The 20,178-nt window shown below is 42.1% G+C and overlaps 1 protein-coding gene across 1 annotated transcript in view; it reads left to right on the top strand.

Moving 5' to 3' along the window:
- The window catches only part of kcnh4a (potassium voltage-gated channel, subfamily H (eag-related), member 4a), a 67,550-nt gene that overhangs the window by 22,810 nt on the left and 24,562 nt on the right, over positions 1 to 20,178 (top strand). The window contains exons 6-11 of the mRNA XM_034190479.1: positions 401 to 558; positions 1,200 to 1,407; positions 12,674 to 12,868; positions 12,952 to 13,151; positions 16,468 to 16,717; positions 18,705 to 18,919. Of these exons, the coding sequence (XP_034046370.1) occupies positions 401 to 558; positions 1,200 to 1,407; positions 12,674 to 12,868; positions 12,952 to 13,151; positions 16,468 to 16,717; positions 18,705 to 18,919 (1,226 nt within the window). The remainder of the gene's footprint in view (positions 1 to 400; positions 559 to 1,199; positions 1,408 to 12,673; positions 12,869 to 12,951; positions 13,152 to 16,467; positions 16,718 to 18,704; positions 18,920 to 20,178) is intronic.

Below are 20,178 nucleotides of genomic sequence, written 5' to 3'. Positions count from 1 at the left end.
TACAGGTTATTGTGCTGTTTCCTATTCAAGAAGCTCATCATTTCCAGGCGAGACTCATTGAGAACATTCAGATCAGTGACTTGTTGCTCCATTCAGCCATGCTGCAATAATCATCTTATAAAAGCTCTTTTTTTTAAAATATACCAATGAGATGCCAAACTATAATTTTATTTTGGATATATTATGCTCTTAACTATTTTTATATTATTTTGCTCTTTAAAGGTTAACACATTAATACTAATATAATGTTTGATTACATAGTTTACTGCAAAGTGTAAATTTACCATCAGTTACATCAAATGCACTTATTTCATTTGGCACATGATGTATACAATTTTTAAAACAAAGTTTACTCAGGATAATATTGTTTGTTGTTGTTGTTTGTATTTTGCCTCTTCAGACATCATCTTGAATTTTTGTACCACCTATGTGAGTCAGTCGGGACAGGTCGTGTATGATGCCCGATCCATCTGCATCCATTACTGCACCACGTGGTTCTTTGTAGACCTGATCGCCGCATTGCCCTTTGACCTCCTCTATGCTTTCAACATCACAGTGGTAAAAAGACTTGATGTCCTTCTTGATAATCAAATTTGTGGAACTTGTTTCTCATGCGGTGCAGTTCTCTGGGCATAGTCCAGCATGCAGGTCCCTCAGTGTTGAGGACACCAGTGGCTGGAGAAAGCCAAAGGGACATCCAAAATGGCTACACCAAATAGATGGTTACTTCCAAGAGATGGGAATGGACCGATTGTATGCCTGAGTGGTTGCCACTGATACCAATAATGGACCTACGGTTTAATAAGCCGGCCGGTGGTATTATTTTCAACATACTATGGACTTTTAGGTTGATTGCTTCCTCAACAAATTTTTCAATTAAGGGGTTTTCTCAATCAATACCATTGTCAACATAGAGCAGAACACTCACTGAGAGATGTAACATGAGAGCATCTGTCTCTCTCTCTCTCACAAAGCTCATTTAAGTTGCACAGAAGACAGACTGGCTCAGTGGGTGTGTCTCACAGTGCAGACAGGTCAAATTTTGCTCATAGCAGGGATGTTTCTACATACATGGTGATAGAATTGTGGAATTTTGAGGATATCTAACATGAAACTCCAAGAATATATCCAAACTCATTAGTCATGGTGAAAAAGCTAAGAAGAAGAAAAAAAAAGATTGTGTATTTTGTGCTCCACAGACTTCACTGGTGCACCTACTGAAGACGGTTCGTCTGCTGCGTTTGCTGCGCCTCTTGCAGAAATTGGATCGTTACTCCCAGTACAGTGCTGTGGTCTTGACCCTGCTTATGTCTGTGTTTGCTCTGCTGGCTCACTGGATGGCATGTGTCTGGTACGTCATCGGACGCAAGGAGATAGAAAGCAGTGATCCTGTTACGTGGGAAATAGGTGAGCCCAATTTTATGAAGCATAATTATGTTTGACTCGCACATCTGTCCCATAAAGGATGTGAGAATGGAATGCAAGGAAGAGATGTGAAGGAACACAAGTCAGATGGACAATTTAGGACTTCCCAGCACAAAGCACTAAACAAAATCCATCCATCCATTTTCTATACCTGCTTACTCCAATTAAGGGTCACGAGGGGATGGAGCCTATTGCAGCAGTTATAGGGCGTGAGGCGGAGTTCACCCTGGACAGGATGCCAGTCTATTGTAGGGCCACTGAACAAAACAAAGTCTAATAATTAAAGAATAATGTCAATGATAAAAAGGACGCTATAACAATGCACAAAAATTCCAAATTAGAGAACTGGTGCAACTTATACTCCAGTGTGACTTATAGTCTAGTCTGATGTGAAATATATATATATATATACACTCAACAAAAATATAAACGCAACACTTTTGGTTTTGCTCCCATTTTGTATGAGATGAACTCAAAGATCTAAAACTTTTTCCACATACACAATATCACCATTTCCCTCAAATATTGTTCACAAACCAGTCTAAATCTGTGATAGTGAGCACTTCTCCTTTGCTGAGATAATCCATCCCACCTCACAGGTGTGCCATACCAAGATGCTGATTAGACACCATGATTAGTGCACAGATGTGCCTTAGACTGCCCACAATAAAAGGCCACTCTGAAAGGTGCAGTTTTGTTTTATTGGGGGGGGGGGGATACCAGTCAGTATCTTGTGTGACCACCATCTGCCTCATGCAGTGCAACACATCTCCTTCGCATAGAGTTGATCAAGTTGTCAATTGTGGCCTGTGGAATGTTGGTCCACTCCTCTTCAATGGCTGTGCGACGTTGCGACGACGAACTGGAGTCAGGTCAAGACCCCGATGAGGACGACGAGCATGCAGATGAGCTTCCCTGAGACAGTTTCTGACAGTTTGTGCAGAAATTCTTTGCTTATGCAAACCGATTGTTTCAGCAGCTGTCCGAGTGGCTGGTCTCAGACAATCTTGGAGGTGAACATGCTGGATGTGGAGGTCCTGGGCTGGTGTGGTTACATGTGGTCTGCGGTTGTGAGGCTGGTTGGATGTACTGCCAAATTCTCTGAAATGCCTTTGGAGACGGCTTATGGTAGAGAAATGAACATTCAATACACGAGCAACAGCTCTGGTTGACATTCCTGCTGTCAGCATGCCAATTGCACGCTCCCTCAAATCTTGCCACATCTGTGGCATTGTGCTGTGTGATAAAACTGCACCTTTCAGAGTGGCCTTTTATTGTGGGCAGTCTAAGGCACACCTGTGCACTAATCATGGTGTCTAATCAGCATCTTGATATGGCACACCTGTGAGGTGGGATGGATTATCTCAGCAAAGAGGAAGTGCTCACTATCACAGATTTAGACTGGTTTGTGAACAATATTTGAGGGAAATGGTGATATTGTGTATGTGGAGAAAGTTTTAGGTCTTTGAGTTCATCTCATACAAAATGGGAGCAAAACCAAAAGTGTTGCGTTTATATTTTTGTTGAATATATATATATTTAACATTCTCAGGAAAATACAGTACTCCTCTCTGCTTTTAAGCCTCTCTCTCCATATCTCATCTGCCAGATTGTCTTGTGTGCTATTCCAAGCTTTCCAACATCCTCTTGTTGCGAGCCCTTGCTGCCTGAACCCTAGTAATGTCTTTTACCTTGCTTCCTTGGACTCTGGTGCATGTTATGTTACTTCTCTGTGTTTTGACCTCCTGCCTGTTTAACAGAGCTGCTTCATTGTTTTGCCCTTCACAAATCTGGCTGCTACATGGGCTGATTATCCTGTGCTGTTTGACCTTTGCCTGCCCCTAGACTTTGGATAAAGAACCTTGTACTCACCCTCACGTGTGGGTCTCTGCTCAGTAGTCCTCAGTTCTACTCCAGGTTACAGGATGAAACATTCCTGCTAGCACCAGCACAGGTCAAAACCGATTAGTCTTTCGCCCTTATATACCCAGGTCAGATGACCTATTTGCACGTCAGGACCGCTGCGGGCCTCCACCAGAGTTTCCTCTGGCTTCGCCCTGCCCAGGCATAGTTCACCATCTTTCAGGTCCTATCTTTCGGGAAGCATGTATACCAAAGAATCCATTGATTCCACAATGCTGACAGCAAAGTCCGTGAGATCAAGACATTTAAAAGATGAAACATGGGCCTCACCTTGGCCTTCCTTAGCTGGTGGAGTCCTCAACACTGAGACACTTTCCCCTGCCATAAAACCTTTCACAGCAACTGTGTTACTGCCGACGACTGGATGGTAGCACAAGTTATGAAGAGGACTGGGGAAATTTGGCGACTCATCTCAGGAAAAGATTAAAACACAGGAGCTCACCAAGGGTTGTGTCTTTGAAGGGTGGTGATTGGTGCGGCGTTATGGGTTTTTCACTGTACAGCAGTACCCGGGTCCAAATCTGAGGTGACTCATATGGGATATGAAGTCAAACATCACCCTTCTTTTGGTCATGTAAACACTGATCTTGGGTAACCTTGAATATTCTAAGTCATTGCTAATGCAGTTTAAAACCAATGTCAACAACCAATCCCTAATGAAAAATTTATGTAAAGATGAGTGTTATTATGTTAAGACTCCCACAGCGGATGGTCATACTTACCCTTCCCGTATCCTCTAATGACAAATCAGACAATTGGAAAAATCTTCATCAATGCCCATGGGATTGATTTCCAGGTCACAAAGGGCATTAGAGATACTAACTAAGAAACCTGAGAAGCATCCATTGTGTGTATGAATGAAAACCAACAGATCCCACAGTACTGTATCAGGAGTATAATGTTCATCCTCACTCATCAGCCTCGCTGAGCAATTATATAGAGTAGCGCCTTTGCTAACCACCCCAGCGGGCACAGGCTGCACATCTCTGGTCATGCTTGAGTGCCTGAGTGCTTCAGGGTCATCTCGGCCATAGCCTAACCACCCTGAGTCCAGAGGAAGTGCAGGTCACAGAATAATTCCATTACATCACTAGTAATGCATTATATCATATTTCACTGTATCAATCAATCAATCAATTTTATTTATATAGCGCCAAATCACAACAAACAGTTGCCCCAAGGCGCTTTATATTGTAAGGCAAGTCCATACAATAATTACGTAAAAACCCCAACGGTCAAAACAACCCCCTGTGAGCAAGCACTTGGCTACAGTGGGAAGGAAAAACTCCCTTTTAACAGGAAGAAACCTCCAGCAGAACCAGGCTCAGGGAGGGGCAGTCTTCTGCTGGGACTGGTTGGGGCTGAGGGAGAGAACCAGGAAAAAGACATGTTGTGGAGGGGAGCAGAGATCAATCACTAATGATTAAATGCAGAGTGGTGCATACAGAGCAAAAAGAGAAAGAAACACTCAGTGCATCATGGGAACCCCCCAGCAGTCTAAGTCTATAGCAGCATAACTAAGGGATGGTTCAGGGTCACCTGATCCAGCCCTAACTATAAGCTTTAGCAAAAAGGAAAGTTTTAAGCCTAATCTTAAAAGTAGAGAGGGTGTCTGTCTCCCTGATCTGAATTGGGAGCTGGTTCCACAGGAGAGGAGCCTGAAAGCTGAAGGCTCTGCCTCCCATTCTACTCTTACAAACCCTAGGAACTACAAGTAAGCCTGCAGTCTGAGAGCGAAGCGCTCTATTGGGGTGATATGGTACTATGAGGTCCCTAAGATAAGAAGGGACCTGATTATTCAAAACCTTATAAGTAAGAAGAAGAATTTTAAATTCTATTCTAGAATTAACAGGAAGCCAATGAAGAGAGGCCAATATGGGTGAGATATGCTCTCTCCTTCTAGTCCCTGTTAGTACTCTAGCTGCAGCATTTTGAATTAACTGAAGGCTTTTCAGGGAACTTGTAGGACAACCTGATAATAATGAATTACAATAGTCCAGCCTAGAGGAAATAAATGCATGAATTAGTTTTTCAGCATCACTCTGAGACAAGACCTTTCTAATTTTAGAGATATTGCGTAAATGCAAAAAAGCAGTCCTACATATTTGTTTAATATGCACTTTGAATGACATATCCTGATCAAAAATGACTCCAAGATTTCTCACAGTATTACTAGAGGTCAGGGTAATGCCATCCAGAGTAAGGATCTGGTTAGACACCATGTTTCTAAGATTTGTGGGGCCAAGTACAATAACTTCAGTTTTATCTGAGTTTAAAAGCAGGAAATTAGAGGTCATCCATGTCTTTATGTCTGTAAGACAATCCTGCAGTTTAGCTAATTGGTGTGTGTCCTCTGGCTTCATGGATAGACAAAGCTGGGTATCATCTGCGTAACAATGAAAATTTAAGCAATGCCGTCTAATAATACTGCCTAAGGGAAGCATGTATAAAGTGAATAAAATTGGTCCTAGCACAGAACCTTGTGGAACTCCATAATTAACCTTAGTCTGTGAAGAAGATTCCCCATTTACATGAACAAATTGTAATCTATTAGATAATATGATTCAAACCACCGCAGCGCAGTGCCTTTAATACCTATGGCATGCTCTAATCTCTGTAATAAAATTTTATGGTCAACAGTATCAAAAGCAGCACTGAGGTCTAACAGAACAAGCACAGAGATGAGTCCACTGTCTGAGGCCATAAGAAGATCATTTATAACCTTCACTAATGCTGTTTCTGTACTATGATGAATTCTAAAACCTGACTGAAACTCTTCAAATAGACCATTCCTCTGCAGATGATCAGTTAGCTGTTTTACAACTACCCTTTCAAGAATTTTTGAGAGAAAAGGAAGGTTGGAGATTGGCCTATAATTAGCTAAGATAGCTGGGTCAAGTGATGGCTTTTTAAGTAATGGTTTAATTACTGCCACCTTAAAAGCCTGTGGTACATAGCCAACTAATAAAGATAGATTGATCATATTTAAGATCGAAGCATTAAATAATGGTAGGGCTTCCTTGAGCAGCCTGGTAGGAATGGGGTCTAATAGACATGTTGATGGTTTGGATGAAGTAACTAATGAAAATAACTCAGACAGAACAATCTGAGAGAAAGAGTCTAACCAAATACCGGCATCACTGAAAGCAGCCAAAGATAACGATACGTCTTTGGGATGATTATGAGTAATTTTTTTCTCTAATAGTTAAAATTTTATTAGCAAAGAAAGTCATGAAGTCATTACTAGTTAAAGTTAATGGAATACTCAGCTCAATAGAGCTCTGACTCTTTGTCAGCCTGGCTACAGTGCTGAAAAGAAACCTGGGGTTGTTCTTATTTTCTTCAATTAGTGATGAGTAGTAAGATGTCCTAGCTTTACGGATGGCTTTTTTATAGAGCAACAGACTCTTTTTCCAGGCTAAGTGAAGATCTTCTAAATTAGTGAGACGCCATTTCCTCTCCAACTTACGGGTTATCTGCTTTAAGCTGCGAGTTTGTGAGTTATACCACGGAGTCAGGCACTTCTGATTTAAAGCTCTCTTTTTCAGAGGAGCTACAGCATCCAAAGTTGTCTTCAATGAGGATGTAAAATTATTGACGAGATACTCTATCTCACTTACAGAGTTTAGGTAGCTACTCTGCACTGTGTTGGTATATGGCATTAGAGAACATAAAGGAGGAATCATATCCTTAAACCTAGTTACAGCGCTTTCTGAAAGACTTCTAGTGTAATGAAACTTATTCCCCACTGCTGGGTAGTCCATCAGAGTAAATATAAATGTTATTAAGAAATGATCAGACAGAAGGGAGTTTTCAGGGAATACTGTTAAGTCTTCAATTTCCATACCATAAGTCAGAACAAGATCTAAGATATGATTAAAGTATGATTAAAATAGCTTTGGAGGCCAGGCTGGGCGAATTGGAGACTCGGCTCCACACCGTGGAAAATTCTACAGCTAGCCAGGCCCCTGTAGTCGGTGCGGACCAAGGTAGCTTAGCCGCCGTTAGTTCCCCCCTGGCAGATCCCGAGCAGCCGGGAAAGCAGGCCGACTGGGTGACTGTGAGGAGGAAGCGTAGTTCTAAACAGAAGCCCCGTGTACACCGCCAACCCGTTCACATTTCTAACCGTTTTTCCCCACTCGGCGACACACCCACCGAGGAACAAACTCTGGTTATTGGCGACTCTGTTTTGAGAAATGTGAAGTTAGCGACACCAGCAACCATAGTCAATTGTCTTCCGGGGGCCAGAGCAGGCGACATTGAAGGAAATTTGAAACTGCTGGCTAAGGCTAAGCGTAAATTTGGTAAGATTGTAATTCACGTCGGCAGTAATGACACCCGGTTACGCCAATCGGAGGTCACTAAAATTAACATTGAGTCGGTGTGTAACTTTGCAAAAACAATGTCGGACTCTGTAGTTTTCTCTGGGCCCCTCCCCAATCGGACCGGGAGTGACATGTTTAGCCGCATGTTCTCCTTGAATTGCTGGCTGTCTGAGTGGTGTCCAAAAAATGAGGTGGGCTTCATAGATAATTGGCAAAGCTTCTGGGGAAAACCTGGTCTTGTTAGGAGAGACGGCATCCATCCCACTTTGGATGGAGCAGCTCTCATTTCTAGAAATCTGGCCAATTTTCTTAAATCCTCCAAACCGTGACTATCCAGGGTTGGGACCAGGAAGCAGAGTTGTAGTCTTACACACCTCTCTGCAGCTTCTCTCCACTGCCATCCCCTCATTACCCCATCCCTGTAGAGACGGTGCCTGCTCCCAGACCACCAACAACCAGCAAAAATCTATTTAAGCATAAAAATTCAAAAAGAAAAAATAATATAGCACCTTCAACTGCACCACAGACTAAAACAGTTAAATGTGGTCTATTAAACATTAGGTCTCTCTCTTCTAAGTCCCTGTTGGTAAATGATATAATAATTGATCAACATATTGATTTATTCTGCCTTACAGAAACCTGGTTACAGCAGGATGAATATGTTAGTTTAAATGAGTCAACACCCCCGAGTCACACTAACTGCCAGAATGCTCGTAGCACGGGCCGGGGCGGAGGATTAGCAGCAATCTTCCATTCCAGCTTATTAATTAATCAAAAACCCAGACAGAGCTTTAATTCATTTGAAAGCTTGACTCTTAGTCTTGTCCATCCAAATTGGAAGTCCCAAAAACCAGTTTTATTTGTTATTATCTATCGTCCACCTGGTCGTTTAATCATTAGTGATCGATTTCTGCTCCCCTCCACAGCATGTCTTTTTCCTGGTTCTCTCCCTCAGCCCCAACCAGTCCCAGCAGAAGACTGCCCCTCCCTGAGCCTGGTTCTGCTGGAGGTTTCTTCCTGTTAAAAGGGAGTTTTTCCTTCCCACTGTAGCCAAGTGCTTGCTCACAGGGGGTCGTTTTGACCGTTGGGGTTTTACATAATTATTGTATGGCCTTGCCTTGCAGTATAAGGCGCCTTGGGGCAACTGTTTGTTGTGATTTGGCGCTATATATAAAAAAAAAATTGATTGAATTGATTGATTAAAGTGGTGGGTGGACTCATTTACATTTTGAGCAAAGCCAATTGAGTCTAATAATAGATTAAATGCAGTGTTGAGGCTGTCATTCTCAGCATCTGTGTGGATGTTAAAATCGCCCACTATAATTATCTTATCTGAGCTAAGCACTAAGTCAGACAAAAGTTCTGAAAATTCACAGAGAAACTCCCAGTAACGACCAGGACCGGGACTTCCAATTTGGATGGACAAGACTAAGAGTCAAGCTTTCAAATGAATTAAAGCTCTGTGTGGGTTTTTGATTAATTAATAAGCTGGAATGGAAGATTGCTGCTAATCCTCCGCCTCGGCCCGTGCTATGAGCGTTCTGGCAGTTAGTGTGACTCGGGGGTGTTGACTCATTTAAACTAACATATTCATCCTGCTGTAACCAGGTTTCTGTAAGGCAGAATAAATCAATATGTTGATCAATTATTATATCATTACTAACAGGGACTTAGAAGAGAGAGATCTAATGTTTAATAGACCACATTTAACTGTTTTAGTCTGTGGTGCAGTTGAAGGTGCTATATTATTTTTTCTTTTTGAATTTTTATGCTTAAATAGATTTTTACTGGTTATTGGTGCTCTGGGAGCAGGCACCGTCTCTACGGGGATGGGGTAATGAGGGGATGGCAGGGGGAGAGAAGCTGCAGAGAGGTGTGTAAGACTACAATTCTGCTTCCTGGTCCCAACCCTGGATAGTCACGGTTTGGAGGATTTAAGAAAATTGGCCAGATTTCTAGAAATGAGAGCTGCTCCATCCAAAGTGGGATGGATGCCGTCTCTCCTAACAAGACCAGGTTTTCCCCAGAAGCTTTGCCAATTATCTATGAAGCCCACCTCATTTTTTGGACACCACTCAGACAGCCAGCAATTCAAGGAGAACATGCGGCTAAACATGTCACTCCCGGTCCGATTGGGGAGGGGCCCAGAGAAAACTACAGAGTCCGACATTGTTTTTGCAAAGTTACACACCGATTCAATGTTAATTTTAGTGACCTCCGATTGGCGTAACCGGGTGTCATTGCTGCCGACATGAATTACAATCTTACCAAATTTATGCTTAGCCTTAGCCAGCAGTTTCAAATTTCCTTCAATGTCACCTGCTCTGGCCCCCGGAAGACAATTGACTATGGTTGCTGGTGTCGCTAACTTCACATTTCTCAAAACAGAGTCGCCAATAACCAGAGTTTGATCCTCGGCGGGTGTGTCGCCGAGTGGGGAAAAACGGTTAGAAATGTGAACGGGTTGGCGGTGTACACAGGGCTTCTGCTTAGGGCTACACTTTTCCTCACAGTCACCCAGTCGGCCTGCTTTCCCGGCTGCTCGGGATCTGCCAGAGGGAAACTAATGGCGGCTAAGCTACCTTGGTCCGCACCGACTACAGGGGCCTGGCTAGCTGTAGAATTTTCCACGGTGTGGAGCCGAGACTCCAATTTGCCCAGCCTGGCCTCCAAAGCTACGAATAAGCTACACTTATTACAAGTACCATTACTGCTAAAGGAGGCCGAGGAATAACTAAACATTTCACACCCAGAGCAGAAAAGTGCGGGAGAGACAGGAGAAGCCGCCATGCTAAACCGGCTAAGAGCTAGTAGCTGCGCTAAGCTAGTGGATTCCTAAAAACACACAAAGTGAATAATGTGTAAATAATTTAGAGGTGATTCAGCAAAGGGAGTGCTTTAGTTAAGGCACGTGAAGATTACACTGTGAAGCAAATCGTTATCTAGATCAATCTAACTGCGCAGATTAAACAGCTAACAGATACAGCAAAACACCGCTGTGCTCCGGAACAGGAAGTGATACAATACCGCAGTGAGAGCCAACCTATTTAGACAAGGACGTTTGCACAACTTCAGTCAAATAGTAGATTTTGTGTGTGATCAAGTTGCAACAGTTCAGTTAATGTAAAATACAGGTATAGCATATGATGAAATATTTGCATTTGCTGATACACTGTCTTGATGGTTTACAGCAGGGGGTGCCCAACCTTTTTTGGACGGAGAACTACTTTTAAATTTGAAAGTGTATCGAGATCTTCCAATCCATATCGAACACCATAGCATAGCCACAATTTATTGTGCACCAATATAACAGCTCAATTTTCTGGCAAAAAGATAAAGTTTTAACAATAATGCATTATTGAAGTAAATGTGTATGCTGAAAATAATAGGCACAAGTAGACCTATTACTGGCCTCAAGTTTGAAAAGTAGTTCCCTACCTTGGGACTTGCCATAAGCAGGTACTCAGGCACTCTCTTTCTGCATTAGATTCCAGAATTGGACATTCGTGCCAGGTGTTGCTCTGGATTTGAGCTCAATGTCATTTTTTCAGTGTGAGGATCTCGTTCTCAATAGCACGGCTCTCCAGGTCGAATTAAACTCTCTACAATTTAAAGAGAATTAGGCTGTTAACAGCAGATTTTAGTATTTTCTGCATTGCATAGGAATTTTAAATCTCTTCTTCTTCACAATCCTTGCTGAGTGAAAGGATGTTCCGGAGTCCAACCACATAAGCTGGCTCCGGTTTGGACTTGGGCACACCACTGTGCAGTGGACACATGAGGTCACTGGACAGAGATGTTTGGCAATGCCAATATCTTTACAGGTGAATGAAGGTCTAAGTCCAAGATTGTTTGGTACAAAAACTCTGACCTGCACTGTCAGATCAGTTTTAATTGACTGACCATTGACTAGCCATGAGGTGTGTCTGTGCTTAGCATCTACAACCCCCAGTCCCTAGCAGGTTACTTCCCCAACCAAGGCGGGTAGCCATTTAGAGCAGGGTGGACCGAGACAATGCAGATAAGGTGTCTCATCCCACACCAAAGACAGGTAGTGTGATCAAATCCAGGTCAACATATTGGTAACCCAACTCCTTATCCCAGTGAGTTAAGGTTCTGCTACTAGTCTATAAAATTGTTCACGGACTGGCACCTCCCTACCTAGTTGACCTAATTAAACCTCACATACTGGCCCGGGCTTTGCGTTCTCAGGGTGTAGGACTACTTTGTGTCCCTAGGGTGAATAAGAAGTCTGCAGGTCATAGAGCTTTGTCTTATCGTGCCCCTGTTCTGTGGAATGATCTCCCTGCGTCAATAAAACAGTCAGACTCTGTGGAGAGTTTCAAGTCCAGACTTAAGACACACTTATTTTTCCTTTCGTGTGGCTATCATACTGGCATAGTATAGTTCTACGCTTTTTACTCTTTTAAATTCATTTTATTAGGAAACTGAGCGTGCCGCGACCTCAACTATACCTAAACTCTGGGTCTTTTCGTGAAGCTAGTGGCCGGCGATCACCTTAGTATTTCCTGTTTTTCTTGTTGATTAATGCTGACAAATTATACTGTATTTCTTGTCTTTCTGATGCCTGATTCTGTTTTTTCTCTCTGTTTAAGGTGCAGCTCCATCCAGAGATGGGTGTGGTATTTGTGCTGGAGACCCTCCTGTCCTGTGCGCCAACAGCTTTTCCTGTGTATTCGTTTTGTGAATTGTTACTGTAATTTATGTTTGTAGCATGGCCCAAGCAGAAAGTCACCCCTTTGAGTCTGGTCTGCTTGAGGTTTCTTCCTCAGAGGGAGTTTTTCCGTACTACTGTTGCTCTGTGGGTTAGTAAGGTTAGACCTTACTTGTGTGAAGTGCCTTGAGGCAACTCTGTTGTGATATGGTGCTACATAAATGAATTGAAATAAATTGAAATTGAAATTACCTGCTGTACTGTCAAAAAAGGAAACAAATTTAAAAAGCTTTTCAATCTAACTACCTTTTGTCCTGTTCCTCAGGCTGGCTACAGGAACTAGGAAAGCGCCTGGAGACACCATACATCAATAGTACCGTGGGCGGCCCCTCCATGCCCAGCGCCTACATCGCCTCGCTCTATTTCACCCTCAGCAGTCTGACCAGCGTAGGCTTTGGCAACGTGTGCGCCAATACGGAAGCTGAGAAAATCTTCTCCATCTGCATCATGCTCATTGGTGGTGAGTCTACTGTTGATTCCTGCTGATCACAAGTGTTCTTTAGATTTCTAAGACCTGTTTTTCTACTTGCCTTCCACCACTAGCCCTCATGCATGCAGTGGTCTTTGGTAACGTAACAGCCATTATCCAGCGTATGTACTCACGCCGCTCACTCTACCACACCCGAATGAAGGACCTGAAGGACTTCATCCGCGTGCATCGGCTCCCTCAGCAGCTCAAGCAGAGGATGCTGGAGTACTTCCAGGCCACCTGGTCAGTTAACAATGGCATCAATGCCAATGAGGTAGGCAAAGAAACATACAATCAGCAATCACAGTAGTACGTATAACCCAATACAAGCTAAAGGCCACACTGTAAAACGTAGGAGTGTCACAATTCCAAAGTCAGCACTGTCATGTCAAAATATGTAGGTCACCTCAAACTCTCTGGTGCCTTATTCCAATTCCTTAATTTGATGTCACATTGTTGGAAATGGGAGCTACTTTAAATATGGCAGAACAGACGAATCCCATCATTGTAAGGGTATAAGATGTAACTGCTCATCACCGCTGTTCTCACCACCATCTGTAGATAATTCATTCACTGTTGAACACAGCTGAACTGAGATTAGCACCTCATGTCTGTTTTGACTGTGCAACTTGGCGTGTCACCTTTTAAAACCACAATCTGTGCCTTTTTAAAGTCTCATATTCAGGATTGGTAAAAGGAATTCATAGACTTCTTGCTTAGAAGACAGTCAAATCTGTGGAATGTGATGGGAGACTTCTGGACAGTGTTGCCAAAGTAACTCTGAAAAGTTACTTCATGAATTACTTTATACAGTTATATTTTACAGTTACTTAGAGTTACTTCATCAGCAGCTGCTGAATGTAACTGATAAAGTAACTCATAATCTAACTTGGTTATTTTTAAGACTGAGCAATCAGCAAAGTAGCTGTTAGTTACTTTGCTGATTGCTTAATCTTAAGAGTAACGAAGTTAGATTATTAGTTACCTTATTAGTTATATTACTTATTACGTAGTTGCAAGTTTTCGTCAGCTTCTAATAAAGTAATTGCATAAAGCTGCTAATGAAGTAACTGTATAAAGCAACTAAAAATAACTAAAAAAGTAACTTTTCAACGTTGCTTTGATAAGACTGCTTCTGGATGAGCACCCAACAACATCTGACCTGAAAACAGACCCTGAGTCAGCTGAGGAAAATCATCCTAACACAGCGGTCCAATTCTGGAGTTATCTTCAAGATTGTTCTCTCCATGCCCTGTACAGTTTAATTTTGATCTGGCTCCAGAATTGATAAGAACAGATTAGAGGTGGGCGATACCGGGAATTTTGGTATTGATATGATACCAAGTAAATACAGGCCCCGTATCGCCGATACCGATACCAATACTTTTTCATATTTAAGCTTCATAGATCCACAGGATCCAAAAGACCTAGGATAGAATTTCACCAAACATTGTACGTGAAAACAAAATACTTTATTATCACAATCAACATTTTTTGTTTAAAAAAATATCACTCAACACAACTTAAAACAAAATCTCCTGAGGTAGAGGGCTGACTCGAGGAGACCGCTGAGTGAGCGGGCCATTATGAGCCTACCTGCATGGCTGTTGGCTGGCGCTGCTCATCCACGTGATGGCGCAACAACAAAAGACCAGAGCGGGGAGGGTGCGCTGCTCCGTGTTGTGTGACAAAGCGCAGCGCTGCTCTTACAGACAGAGTAAACTTTGATGAATCTGCGTGCGCAGCAGTCAGTGCGTGCGGAAAAGAAAAAAAGCTTGACTATCGACCTTTTTACAAGAGGATCATTCAATATCAATACCAGCATTGGTATCAACATTATTGATATTAGGATCGATCCGCCCACCTCTATAACAGGTTACTAAGGACAGTCAGAGCCACTCTGCCCACTCTCCATTTTAACTTTTCCAAAGGCAGGAAAACTCACAGTGACCTCTTCACAAACTGTGTACACATAACTAGTTTAAATATCTTCATCTTGTGGAAGCTACTTACAAAGCGTGAACAAGAACAACTCAATACATACATACATATAATCAACAAACATATATATATATATATATATATATATATATGTTTGTTGATTATATGTATGTATATATACTCAACAAAAATATAAACGCAACACTTTTGGTTTTGCTCCCATTTTGTATGAGATGAACTCAAAGATCTAAAACTTTTTCCACATACACAATATCACCATTTCCCTCAAATATTGTTCACAAACCAGTCTAAATCTGTGATAGTGAGCACTTCTCCTTTGCTGAGATAATCCATCCCACCTCACAGGTGTGCCATATCAAGATGTTGATTAGACACCATGATTAGTGCACAGGTGTGCCTTAGACTGCCCACAATAAAAGGCCACTCTGAAAGGTGCAGTTTTATCACACAGCACAATGCCACAGATGTCGCAAGATTTGAGGGAGCGTGCAATTGGCATGCTGACAGCAGGAATGTCAACCAGAGCTGTTGCTCGTGTATTGAATGTTCATGTCTCAAACCATAAGCCATCTCCAAAGCTGTTTCAGAGAATTTGGCAGTACATCCAACCAGCCTCACAACCGCAGACCACGTGTAACCACACCAGCCCAGGACCTCCACATCCAGCATATTCACCTCCAAGATCATCTGAGACCAGCCACTCGGACAGCTGCTGGAACAATCGGTTTGCATAACCAAAGAATTTCTGCACAAACTGTCAGAAACCGTCTCAGGGAAGCTCATCTGCATGCTCGTCGTCCTCATCGGGGTCTTGACCTGACTCCAGTTCGTCGTCGTAACCGACTTGAGTGGGCAAATGCTCACATTCGCTGGTGTTTGGCACGTTGGAGAGGTGTTCTCTTCACGGATGATGCGAAGGAGATGTGTTGCACTGCATGAGGCAAATGGTGGTCACACCAGATATTGACTGGTATCCCCCCCCACTAAAACAAAACTGCACCTTTCAGAGTGGCCTTTTATTGTGGGCAGTCTAAGGCACACCTGTGCACTAATCATGGTGTCTAATCAGCATCTTGATATGGCACACCTGTGAGGTGGGATGGATTATCTCAGCAAAGGAGAAGTGCTCACTATCACAGATTTAGACTGGTTTGTGAACAATATTTGAGGGAAATGGTGATATTGTGTATGTGGAAAAAGTTTTAGATCTTTGAGTTCATCTCATACAAAATGGGAGCAAAACCAAAAGTGTTGCGTTTATATTTTTGTATATCCCCGAAGAGTTCAGATGCAAAACCCAGTATCTCCAAAACCATACATTTTTAGTTAAGGTCAACATGTACTTGGCTGTCAAGGGGAGCATCAGTGTGCAAAATATGAAAGAATTTGAACAAACTGTTTTCATTTTATTGATGAAAGTCTATGCATTTCCGAATATGGTTTCCTTTAAATCTCCATTTTCAACTGCATTTTTCGACATTTAAAAAAAAAAACACTTACTGGGTTTTGCATCTGAACTCTTCTATATATATATATATATATATATATATATATATATATATATATATATATATATATATATATATATATATATATATATATATATCTGCTGTCTTTCTTTCTAACAGCTGCTGCATGACTTCCCTGATGAACTGCGAGCTGACATCGCCATGTATTTAAACAAGGACATCCTGCAGCTGCCTGTATTTGAGAGAGCCAGCAGAGGATGTCTGCGCTCCCTCTCCCTGCACATCAAAACCTCATTCTGCGCACCCGGGGAGTACCTCATTCGCCACGGAGACGCTCTGCAAGCCAATTATTTTGTCTGCTCTGGTTCTCTGGAGGTTTTGAAAGATGGCATGGTCCTTGCTATCCTGGGTTAGTGTGGGTCCACTGTGGAAGGAGTTTCTTCATTTTTATGTCCAGCTGTTAGGTGCATAGCAAGATGTACATGTCCACATTCTCATGCTTGTGTCTGTCTGTGTGTGGTTGCAAATGTGTGGATACATACTTGCGAAGAAAATTAATCAAAAACAGCCATTATGTAAGAATACTACAATAAAAGCTGTATATGTAATGTGCATGTATATTACTGTGACAGAAACAGGCAGTATATATTACTGAAAAGATATGAAGGCATGTACTCACTGGCCACTTCATTAGGGAACTGCTCCATAAAGCACATATCTAATCAGCCTTGTCAGGATTTCTGGGATTTTGAACCTAGATCTGAACAGTCACAAGCTTTACAGGTGAGGAGTGGTTTATCTTAGTGCAAAATAAAAATAAAGCCTGGATCTTAGTCTTGATCTAGGACAATCACAAACCTAGACATTCCGATGCAGCAAAGATCCCTGCACTGCCCATGAAGTCACGGTGTTGGTTTACTCAACCCTAACCAACATCTAGTACATGCAAGCTTGTACTAGATATTATGTCGAGCAACTTCTTGGGGATACCAGGCTGCAAAGAAGCACCAATGATATTCACGCTTTCATTCTATGAGAACTCGCAGTTCTAGAACAGGTCCAAAACGTGTTTTTGTGTGTGTGTGTGTGTGTGTGTGTGTGTGTGTGTGTGTGTGTGTGTGTGTGTGTGTGTGTGTGTGTGTGTGTGTGTGTGTGTGTGTGTGTGTGTGTGTGTGTGTGAAGCCTGACTGTTCTGGTCACTTAACAGCAAGTAGATGGAGCTGAGACCTACAAAGAATAATCCTTGAAGGCACCTTCCCTGGCACGGAGAGCTGTGTAATGCTCTTATAGTTGTTGCAATCCATGTGATTACCTTTCTTTTCCAGACTAGGTAAACAAGTCCTTTCTTCCAGTCTGTAGAGATGATACTCATCTCCCAGATTGAAACAAAGATGGTTTGCAATGTCAGTAGAATAGCATCTCGGCCAGGAGGAGCTCAGTTCTGATGCCGCAGTTCTCTGGATCTTCCCCTTCCCCCAGCTGTTTCATGGCCTTTGCAATCTCACCAACAATTGGTGGTTCACAATTGACTGCAAAAACAGCTACAAGAAACCTGGAACTGGAGATATCAAGAGGCATCTGTCAGGATTGAACCAATGTTCTGCTATAATATCAGTGGCGACAAGGTATTGCAGTTGCAGCACAGATTGAGACACCGGACACAACACCCAGTCTTGAGTCTGAGTCTCAAGACTGGGTGTTTCCTGGGTTGTTCCTGAACATCCTAACCAACTTCCTCTCATCTGAGGGTGACATGTTGGGTCTTCTTCCAGATGTTGGCAAAGTGGATGCACATCCAACCAACTTGTACTTACGCACAGTTATCTGAACTGATGATCTTGGAATGTGTAGTTGTTAAGAAATAGCCTTCCCAACTTGTATTGGGATGGTACATTTCTTTTTGTTACATCTTCACTGAGTTCCTTGGGCTTTCCCATTGGTCTGAGTATTGGCCAGTCCAATAAGTGCTGTCAAACACATGTTTTTTTATGCTGGCAAAGAGAAACTACCAGTTGCAGTCAATCATGATCACTCATGAGGAGTTAATAGATCCTGGCCTTGTCACGTTAAAAGACATTGTAGAACCTTCGGCACCACTTATTAAAAGATTTACATGAATGTGCATGTATGAGCCTGTATGTATAATTTTGAACGTCATTAACGATGTATGTGGCACAATCATTCCACTCAGGCAAAAGAACTTTCTGGTAAAAGATCATTAAAAGACATCCATGCCCATGATGAGTGTATGTAAACTTCCCTCCCCAACTGTACAACTTGTATCACGTGCTATCACTTTAGCACAAGGTTGCGTACTAGCTGCTAAGCCAGGATGCTGCTTGTAATTTATTGTTTCTTTGTCTTTTCTCCTTTATTTCATCTGCCAATCGATGCAGGCAAGGGAGACCTTATAGGGGCGGACCTCCCGGAGTTTGAGCAGGTGATCAAGACCAATGCAGATGTAAAGGCTCTGACCTACTGTGACTTGCAGTACATCAGCGTGAGGGCTCTGCGGGAAGTCCTCGGGTTGTATCCAGAGTACGGCAGCCGCTTCAGCTTGGACATCCACCACCATCTCACCTACAATTTGAGAGAATGCAGTGACGCTGATGTAAGATATTCTCCATCACTGAGGTGGAAAAACAGTACAGACTAAGAGCGGGCCTGTAAAAGCACATTGGATTTCAATGTGTGATGTCAGTTGCAGAGAGATTTGTGTCATCTGTCCTTATGGGTCCTAAAAAATTATTTAGCACGATGTCACATTAATGTGCTACCTTTCTTTTGGTCACATCTCCTCCTCCTTCCCCTACATCAAGGAGAAGAAACACCACTTCCAAGTCAATGTGGAACTGTTTAGCAGATTTAAGTGCTTTTGATCTTTAAAAGCTCCACCTACGTTATTTCTAGTATGACCACGTTCTTGCTCAGAGGCCTGTTCATCCTCTCTGTGTGGTTTCTTGGAGGGAGGAATATCTGGAAAGTCATTGATCTCCACCATTTTACATGCACACATGCTATGTGGGCAGTGAGTAGCATGTATTTACACAAAGGTTAAGTGATATTTTATAACAACAACAATAATTACCTCTGCCAAGAAAGTTGGTACATTGTTTGTTTGTCTGTTTGTGAACAACCTAGGTCGAAGGGCAAAGCCAGGACAAATCTTGGAAAACTAAAAAAGCCCCATTGAATGAATTTTCAACTGTGTCAAAAAAGCCCAAATTTCTTTCATATGTTGAAAGCATTATGTGGGATGGTATCCTTTATCAACTGACAAAGTTTGATCCGAATCTGATCCAGATTACAGATTTTGTGGCCATTTAAATTTAACATTGAAAACCCCATTTAATGTATATTTTACATTATATCTTAATCAAATGTGCCCCAATCACTCTCATATTTGAAAGTGAGGTGCAGACTGGCACTCACCATCATCTGACAAAGTTTGATCCAGATCTGATCCAGATTATAGATTTTGTGGCCATTTAAATTTAACATTGAAAACCCCATTTAATGTATATTTTACATTATATCTTAATCAAATGTGCCCCAATCACTCTCATATTTGAAAGTGAGGTGCAGACTGGCACTCACCATCATCTGACAAAGTTTGATCCAGATCTGATCCAGATTATAGATTTTGTGGCCATTTAAATTTAACATTGAAAACCCCATTTAATGTATATTTTACATTATATCTTAATCAAATGTGCCCCAATCACTCTCATATTTGAAAGTGAGGTGCAGACTGGCACTCACCATCATCTGACAACGTTTGATCTAGATCTGATCCAGATTATAGATTTTGTGGCCATTTAAATTTAACATTGAAAACCCCATTTAATGTATATTTTACATTATATCTTA

The sequence above is a fragment of the Thalassophryne amazonica genome, chromosome 16 (assembly GCF_902500255.1).
Source record: "Thalassophryne amazonica chromosome 16, fThaAma1.1, whole genome shotgun sequence".
NCBI lineage: Eukaryota > Metazoa > Chordata > Actinopteri > Batrachoidiformes > Batrachoididae > Thalassophryne > Thalassophryne amazonica.
The sequence above is the reverse complement of the archived record's forward strand: the minus strand, read 5'-3'. Positions and strand labels throughout refer to the sequence as shown.